Source organism: Pisolithus orientalis, assembly GCF_024613125.1.
Source record: "Pisolithus orientalis strain OTSU chromosome Unknown F5J12scaffold_100, whole genome shotgun sequence".
Taxonomy (NCBI): Eukaryota; Fungi; Basidiomycota; class Agaricomycetes; order Boletales; family Pisolithaceae; genus Pisolithus; species Pisolithus orientalis.
In genome coordinates, this window is record NW_026260881.1 from 13,699 (window position 1) to 23,514 (window position 9,816).

General features: G+C 43.2%; 1 protein-coding gene across 1 annotated transcript; it reads right to left on the reverse strand.

The window, feature by feature from the left end:
• Window positions 1–2,746: 2,746 nt before the first annotated feature.
• Window positions 2,747–3,261, reverse strand: F5J12DRAFT_787325 (uncharacterized protein; the record flags this gene model as incomplete). Its single annotated transcript, XM_051743622.1, has 2 exons — window positions 2,747–2,962; window positions 2,998–3,261. The coding sequence occupies 2 exons, from the start codon at window positions 3,259–3,261 to the stop codon at window positions 2,747–2,749; spliced, it is 480 nt and encodes a 159-aa protein (XP_051594380.1).
• Between the last annotated feature and the right edge of the window lie 6,555 nt (window positions 3,262–9,816).

The following is a 9,816-nucleotide window of genomic DNA, read 5'->3' on the forward strand; positions in this document are numbered from 1 at the left end:
AACTCGGGGTAGGGGAAGACATGTGGGGATGGGTGTAGGGAATTCCAAAGGCAATGAACTGGGTAATGCTGATAGGGGCTTGCCAGAAGGCAGTGGAATTGTTTGATGGTGCCCAGCTTCTGCTTCAGGGAGTATACAGCTCCCTACAGCAGGCCTGTCATTTCTGTGGCAGATTCTGTCACAACCCATGGATGGGCCCATCCAGGAAATGTTGAACCCATCAAAATTGATGGACAGGCCTGTCAAAAGGATGTTGCATCTGTCACAACTTACAGGTGGGCCCACCATGTATATGGCAGAGGAGATCACAACCAATGGACAAGCCTGTTGAAGAAATGTTGAAACCATCAAAACTAATAGGCAGGCCCATCCAATATATGGCAGGTGCTGTTATAAGCCATGGACAGGCCCATCAAAGGAATATCCAATCCATCACCATGTGTGGGCAGGCCCATCATGTATGCAGTGAATACTGTCACAACCCATGGATGGGCCTGCCTGGGAAATGTTGAACCAGTCAAAACTGATGGGCAGGCCTGTCCGATATATAGTGAGTGTTGTCACAACCAATGGTCAGGCCCATCTAGGGAATGTTGCACCCAATGAAGCTGATATGTATACCCATAGTGTATATTGTGGATAGTGTCAAAACACATGGAGGCTCAGCAGGAACATCCCAAAAGATGGTATGCAATACTGTTGGACCACATATATTGCTGAGCATGTCTGCCATATGTTAGATAATGGCCACTTGATTGATGGGCCCATCATTCATCTCAGACATCATGTCAAAGGACCCCACAGATGGGAGTGGGGATGGCAAGTAAAGACAATGTATCCAGCCCATCCCCATATCATTGTGACATTTTTGCAGTACTGATTGTGAACCTCTGAGTGACAATTTGGTCAAACGCCTCACCTGCAAAAAAGAAGGCATGGTGGCTGGCAGGCAGATCCCATGTGGGGTCCCTCATATAGATGGCAGGCCCACCAATGTGCCAAATATATGAAACCCAACAACTCATGCTACCTCATGTTGTGAACACTGACAGCTGGTATCAGCACTGGTTGTGTCAACAAGGGGGTCCACATCAGCTCAGCTTGCATCATAGTGTGAACAAGGGGCCTTTATCACATCATATATCAACTTGGGGCATATACAAGGGTTGTAGAGATGGCATTGTTGTGCAGATACATGCATGATACTGGACAGCAGAGACAATTCAAATGTGCAATATCAACTGACCTTTGATAGTTTTGATTTCCTTTCTGATGCTTGAGAATACATTGGTTCCCAGACAGTGCCATAATGAGAATGCCAATTTGGCATATTGACCATCCATACCAATGATCTCAGAATTTCACTCCAACTACCTGCCCCTTGTCTGGCATACAATGACCTCATTGCAAAGTCCCAATAGCCTGCCAGGTAATTTGAAAATGGATCTGATGGAGTCTGTCTCTGCATACATGACATCCAGGTTGTGTGAAGAGGTCATGGGCAGCCCATGCGCCCTCCTGCACATATTGATTCTGTTGCAGATAGCTTGTGGAGTGGACCACATTTTACCCATCATAGTCCAAGCATATTGCGAATACAGTAAGTGATGCAATCAATGAAATTGGAAAGGCTAAGACTGTCACAGTTGTTGTTGAGGAAATGTGGGATGTGAAAGCCAGTGCAGACTGTTTGACTTATGTACATGGAAATCACCCATCCAGCAGCAGTGATTGATAAAGTGGGAAACATCCTCCTGTGGTATCTCCCAAATGCCTTCAGCCAAGCTTATCAAGTTGTACAATTGAATTTGTCATTCCATACTGTGCTAATGTTCAGATCAGGCTGAGCTTTGGAATTCATTGGGAATGCTCAGTATCCTGCTTGCATGGAGTTTGAGGTCCAATGGGCCAGGCAGATGGTGGCATGATTCAAACCACTTTCACCAAGCCACAGATCTTAAAGGCACCATCAATCTCTCACTGGCATGGTTTCAGCAAGGACAGATATGCAGGTTGTCTTGCCAGTCTGGAACTCCATCTACAGTTCCATGTCATTGATGGTAAATCAGGCTTCTCCTGCCAATAAAGATATGAATGGCCAAAGGGTATGGTTAGACACATTGCTGACCATCAGCAACTATGCTCCACTCAACTTTGTTGTCCCAGAGCTTGGAATGTGGCTATGATACAATTCAGGCACTGTGATTGCACTGTCAGGAGCAGCTTTGGTTCACCAGGTTGATGGTGTAGACAGCAACCAGGCATGCCTTGCATATTACATGTGAGAGAACATGCATCAGTATGTGCACATCCCACTATGTGGTGGGCCACATATATTGGATATAGCGATGGATCTGCAGGCTGTTCCCACATAAATGCATACAAGAATTAATTGATTGTGTAGAGCGATCTCAGACAAATGTATATGCCCTCTTGTAAATCCAATGGGTGGCCAGTGAAAATACACACTAATTTACATTGGTACATATGATGCATGTGTGGGGTGTGTGATACCATTGGAGCAGTCAGACTGGACTCCTCTGATGTGAACTGAGCTTGTCATGTTTATGTATGTAACTCTACATGCACATGTCCATGTCTGTCTGACTAAGCACACTGTGGCTGTATCCTCGTCCCCTGTCCCTGGGCCTCCCTATGCCATGTGCCCCCTTCAAAAAATGATGACATCCTCATCATCTACACATGTTGCTGCCCCTGTCAACCCTCTCCCTCCAGGATGCCTCACCTATTCCCCCTCCACTAGGGTGTTCCCTTCCTCTGGGGGATCCTCACCATCCTCACCTATCCCATTCTGTTCATCATTGCCACTGTTTCCCTCCTCTTCCAGAGCCTCCTCTCTCTCACCTCTCACTTCCCCTCTGCTCCTGTCTCCCTTCCTGTTCTTTTGTAGTTGCTGTATGTAGTGTTGTTGGTTGCTATGCAACCATGTGCCCTCTCTTGGCTTGAATGTGCATAAGTGTCATGCACTAAATTCACCCTTGAGTGGTGTGATGTCAAGTTGTGGCCCCATGTTGGCACACTGTCTGACCAGATAGGAAGAGGACTGCTACACTCCTGGTCATTGTCAACAGGCATGCACTCAGTATTAGTGTCCCATGGCATTTCTTGCCCATTATCAGTGTCCCATCCACCCCATTCACCAGGACCCCATGCATTGACCTCAGCCACAGCATCAGTATTGTCCCAGCTACCCCATCCAGTTGCCATCAATCCTTGCTCTAGCTGTGGGGTAATGTCCATGTCAAGATTGTCCTCGACTGCTTCCTTCAGGGAAATTTCCATTTTTGGTAGCAATGTGATGTCTTGCCATTCTCCTGTTGCTGTGGAGAAGTCACTTATGATACCACATGCATTCTGCAAATGAAAATTGCCCTACATTGCATCTTGATACAGTGTTTGGGTGTGTACAGGGGAGATGAAGAAGTAATACAGTATGGGGCAAGCATGTACTCAATGATCATGCAGTGCACTGGGACTGAGACACAAGTACAACAAAGGAAATGATGAGCTGAGCTGAGATGTGATGGGTAAAAGAAAGATATCAATGTGATCATGAAGGGTGGCCTAAGCAGTGGGATTGGAAGGTGTTGAGTCAGAGCTGCCACCACTCTTCATGAGCTCTGTGAGCTGAATTTTGAGTCGAAGGGTTTTGGCCTCCTTTGTGAAGGCATTTTCTTCAGCATTCTTCTGCTGGATATCAAGCTTCCAGAGCTCCTGCTCCCTTTGATGCTTATCCTCCATATCTTTCCACTGCATCTTGAGCTGCTCCTTCTTCAACTCAAGCTCCCGATCCTTCAGCATATATTGCATTTTCACAAGGTACCATGCAATCTTACCAGAAGATGAGGATGCTAGCATTGACTTGGCCTCTTGACTCAAGTCAGTGACCTGGCTTTGAAGTTGAGACTTGTTGCAAGTGACTGGGAGAGAACTTGCCTCCATTGATGTTGTCTTGGATGACGAGGACCATGGGATCCTTGTGACAGCCTTCCCCTTGCCAGAAGAGCTAGATGATGATGACACAGAGGAAATAACACTTCCAGTGGAAGTGGGGGGATGAAGGTATGGTGACTGGCAGAATGCAGAGTGATTATCCAAGGAGGGTGTGCAAGACTTGTGAGGGAGGGAGAATTGAGACTGCACTTCTGGAGTCAATGGCTGAAGATATGACTGCTGATCCATTAGCAACAATCCATTAGTGATGTCTCAATAGAAATGTACCTGATCACTGTGAATTGACACTGAGTCCATGTTAACATCCTGCTCTTCCTCTCCAAAGCCAGGGTCTGTGCCTTCCAGATCAAAGATACCATTGCCAAATTCATCCCCCTCATTTGTGACTAGATCACCAACATGAGACATCCTCTTGTTGACTTCACCATCCTCCAGATCTTGATTGCTGCACATTTCCTCAGTTCCAGTATTTGAAGGGGTACCTTCATCTCCTGGAGCAGCAGGTGACCCCACTCCCAAGTCTGAAGTCTTCAGCATACCAGATGATTTATTTTGGACAATGGCTAAAAAATCTTCAGCACAATTTTTGTCTGGCTCAGAATTAATTGGGTCAGAGTTGAAGGAGGGGTTGCCCTGCCAGATGGAATGCAGATTGTTGTACCAGGGTAAGGTGTTGAGAATAGCTTCTGTAATCATACACATCAGTGACTGTAACTATTGCACAGAGGAATGGGAGAGGAATAGAGCAATGGCAGAACACTTGCCTTTTAATATTTAGATGGGGTGTTTGTAGCAGTAAGCTTGAGGCTCAGTGTGTAGAAGATAGAACAGTGGATTGTTTGATGTGGACTGGGGAGAAACCCCCAAGTGTATATATGGGTACTATATGCACAGACTAGGTAACATATAAGGAAAGTACCTACTAAGTATAGTAAAGAACTGCATGGAAGCTCATAGAATATGATGTCATCTATGATGATAGTATGACATCATTGTGGAGCTAACATGTAATATATCTTGTGATCAGTCATGTGACACAGTCTAGAACCAGAATCAATTCCAACACTCCCCCTTTCTCTAAAATGGGAGAATAACAAGTCCCATTGATGAGTGATTTGATTTGAACTTCTGCCAGGTAAGAGATTTGGTAAGACCATATGCTTTCTGATCATCAGTTTGAATATACTCTATTGCAAAAAGATCATCCTGAACACATTTGTGAACAAAGTGCCACTGGACATCAATATGTTTTGAATGACCATCTGAAACAGGATTCTCAGCTATAAAGTGAGCACCCATATCATTGCAATAAAGAATGGTCTTATCCATGTTGAATGACAATTCTTCAAATAGCATATGAAGCCATTTGATCTGTCTGGCAGCATCACATAAAGCCATATATTTGGTTTCAGTAGAGGATAATGCAACTGTCTTCTGTTTGTGAGACCTCCAGGAAACAAGAGAAGTTCCAAGGAACATTGCATAGCCAGTGGTTGAATGATGAGTATCTTTGTTGGCAGCCCAATCTGAATTAGCAAAATCATAAATTCATGACTCAAGTCCAGAATAATATAGTGCTAATTTTAGAGTAGAAGCAACATAGTAAACTATGTGCAGTGCTTTGTTTTTATGATCCTCAGTGGGATTAGCCATGTATTGGCTCATTTGTATCACCACAAAAGCGATGTCTGGACAAGTTCCCAGAGCCATATAAAGTAATGACCCAATGCTGGGTTGATATTGGTAACAAATTTGTGAGGTAGCCTGATAGTCTGTTGGTGCCTTTTCTGGTTGATATCCTGATGGTAATGGAGTGTGAACATTGCATGCAGTCTCCATATTAAAGTGTTTAATAACCTTTTTGACATAAGGAGTTTGATTGAGATAGACTTCTTTCTTCAATCAATTTTGGTGAATTTGAATTCCTAAATATTCTTTTACTTCTCCTAAGTCATGGGATTCCCATTTCTTCATAAACTTGTCTTTCTTGGCTTTGAGTAGACATTTGTCTGATCTGAGGAAAAGTCCATCATCTACACAGACAAGGAAAATGATTTTGCCAGCTTTGGATTTATAAATATAGATCCCAGCATCCACTTTTGAGTGAACATAACCCATGCATAATAGTGATGTGTGTAGGGCTTTGTTCCAGGCCAACACAGCTTGCTTTAAGCCATATAAGGCTCTAAGCAACTGATAGACCTTGTGTTCTTGACCCTTCACTTTGAAACCTTCTGGTTGTTCCATGTATATTTCTTCATCAAGATTGCCATATAGGATAGCAGTTTTAACATCCAGGGCTTCCATTTCCCAATTCTTCTGAGCAGCAAAGGCTAAAAGGATTCACACAGTCTCAAAGTGAGCCACTGGAGAGAAGGTGTCTTCAAAGTTGGTACTGAATTCTTGTGTACAGCCTTTTGCCACAAGACATGCTTTATAATGACCATCACTTTTGATAGCAAAAACCCATCAACATTTTACAGGTTTCCAATCAGGTTTTGGATCCACCAAAGTCCATACTTGTCTTTCTTCAATAGACTTGATTTTGTCCTTCATGGCATTGAACCATTTCCTTTGCAGGTCAGGAGATAACTTTAGAACATCTTTAAAGTGTTCTGGTGACTCTTTGACATGAGCAGCCAAGAGAATTTTGATGGTATTTAGTTGTGAATGAATTTGCTCCATAGGAGAATCAGGGAGAGGAGTAAGTGGAGATGGTGGTGTCTGAGATGGGTGTTGAGTCCATTCTCGAGGTACCTGAGGAGGTACAGGATGAAGAGGTGACAGAAGTCATCTTTCCTCTTGTTGTCTCCTCATGTTTTCCATTCTCCTTTGATTCATTTCTTGAACCTGTTCATCAACTCTTCGAAAATGTTCTTGTAATTCATCCTGACATCTTTGAATATCCCTTTCAACATCCACTGGATTTCTCTTTTCTCCATATATGTTACCAGGTTTGGTAGAGGGATAATTTGCCTTCTAGGATGTGGTTCTCTGTCTTCTGCTTCTTCAGGATGAGATCTCCAAAGATTAAATCAATCTGTGGGAATACTATAAGGTTGATGGGGATGATGGGGATGACAGGGGTCAACTGGTGGTATAGCAACAGGTGCTCTTTGTGGAGCTGATCTACAATGCTGGTCTGCAGCTTCCTGTTGTGGGTTTGGATTATGTGGTTTGGGACTTTGGGGTCTGGACTGATGAGGTCCATTATTGAGCTGATCAGGCTCAGATAAGTCTGGTAGGCTTAATAACTCTGATTCAGTTGAGGAAGATTGGTTGTTGTCAGAACCAGGGTCAAAGGTTTCAGATTTTTGAGGTTTCGAGCAGAAAGGGAAAGAGTCTTCTATGAATTTTGCAGTATGAAAAATAATGATCTTCTGACTATGAAGGAAGCAATATCCTTTGGTACTTGGTTCATAACCTAGAAAAACCATTTTGACTGCATGTGGTTCCAGTTTATCTTTTCATTATTCTTTTGGAACCCATACATATGCTTTGCAACCAAATGTGTGGAAATATGAAATGTCTGGAATCTTGCCAAGAAACAACTTTGCAGGAGTTTTGTATAGTACCCTCTTGAGAGGGGTCCTGTTGTACACATGCAGTGCACAATCAAAAGCAAAATTCCAATATTGCTTCAGTACACAGGATTGATGCCTAATAGCACCAGATTTTTCCAGAATAGTTCAATTGAACCATTCTGCTTGACTATTTTGTTGAGGATGATCAGCTATTGATAACTGATGGGTGACTCCATGAGAAGTGAGGAGTAATTTGAAAGTATTTCCCATAAACTCTCCCCCTTGATCCAAATGGAGCAAGACTAGGTGATGACCAGTCAAATTTTGAGTAGAAACCAGCCAGTTAGAAAAGGCTGAGTAAGTGTCAGATTTGTTCTGCAGGTAAAGGCAGAAACTGAAGGAAGAGTAATCATCCAAGAGTGTAAGAATATATTTTGACCAGAAGTATGACTCAACTGGTAATTCAAGAAGGTTGGCATGAATGAGTTCTAAGGGTTTAATAGCCCTTTTCCAGGAAGGTTTAAATGACTCTGAAGCCATTTTGCCTTGTGCACATCCTTTACAGGGAGGCACATCATTTGATAATGACAATTTCAGAAGACCCAACTGGTGTAAATGAGGTAGTATTGTTGATGCCAGGTGTCCCATGCAATTATGCCACAGAGAAGTAGGTGATAATGCTTTAATCAGAGGGCAAAGGACCATAAAAGCATTGGAAGAGTGAATAGGCACTCCAATAAACCAATGTAATGGTGAAGTGGGAGAAGACAATGAGGCTTCAACCACAATCTGGCCATCTGGTGCTTGAATAATCTTGTTATGTAATGTCGCAGTGCTCTTGTACCCATTTGTTAAGAGCTGATTTTGTGGGCATAGTCACTTGGAGAATAGTAGACTATATACCACATTATGCAGGGTTAATGTGCATGCTTGTTCAAGGCACAAAACTATAGTTCCTTCACTGAGGATATTAATCTGTCCATGTCCTGCAGTTCTTGCATAGGACCAAGAAGATACCTCTTTATAGGTCCCAATTCCTCCCACTGTCTGTACAGCCACATTGGAATCTCCCATTCCCAAACTGGAAGATGGGAGTGGCAAACAACTGCTTCATACAGGTAAGGATCTCTCCTCAACAGGGGGAAATAGTATCCTCCTCTGCATTGATAGATTGTCCAAATCCTGCCATTGTTTTGGTTTCTGAATGGGAAATCCCAGGTTGTTGCTCTGAAGTCCTAGTGATTGTAGACAGATTGTACAGTGACATGGGGAATTAGGTTTTGTTTGTTTATGGTGAGAGTCCACTAACTCAACTTGTAAGTTGAATGACTCATCAATAGCATCCATGTACCAGGCAGCTGGTAAGCTGCTGTGAGACAAAGGCAAATTGGGAGTGTACCCAACTTCCTCCATGGATAAATATATGTCATCATGAGGCAAAACTGGTCTGTTGGTGATAGTATGGGTCCCAATCATTTGGGACATGTCTAAGGAGTAAACAATTTCTTGTGGAGATACTTCTGCAGGTGCAGGAAAGTACACTGGCAATGGTTCATGGATTTCAATGGCATTTGATTCAAAATAATCAGCATACATATCCTCAGTGGGATATGATTGAGGGACTTCTTCAATGGAGGCGAAGTTCACAACTTCAGCACCTTCCCCATCAATTTTGACAGCATTGGCACAGGCTTTTCCCTTGCCACAGCCTTTGCCATGTCTGCTGTTTTGGTTCTTTTGTTGAGAACCACCTTGCTGATTCTGAGGGTAAGGAGTAAAGCCTCCACATCCTCTGTTGCCACTGTGACCATGTCCTTGACCTCCTTGACTTGAACTTCCACCACAATTGTTATAGCCAATGATGTGATCTTGAGTATTATGTGAGCCCCTGCAAATACTGCACAAGGGCAGTTTGTTCATTGTGTGACCAGATTTGTGGCTCCAGATCTCCTTCATCTGTGGAATCACAGTATCTGGAGAGAGCTGATCCACAGCTATAGATGATAATATGTTTACTGGGGCTTGGTCCCATGCTTGGAACATTGAATGGACAAGTATAAGCACTTTGATTTTATCGTTAAGGGCAATGCCTTGCCCTAAAATGGCAGACATGATCATAGAAGTTTCAGTGATTTTAGCCATAATGTCATCCTTTGGCTTGATTTGTATATGAATGAGTCGCTGGAACTCCATGAAAGTGGTCATGGCAGATGGTTCACCATATTTAGTTTTGAGGTCTGCCCATTTGAGAGTGGATGTAGCATGTCCATCAACTGAAGTTGTGATCATGGGATCACAGTACAAGGTTATGACACCT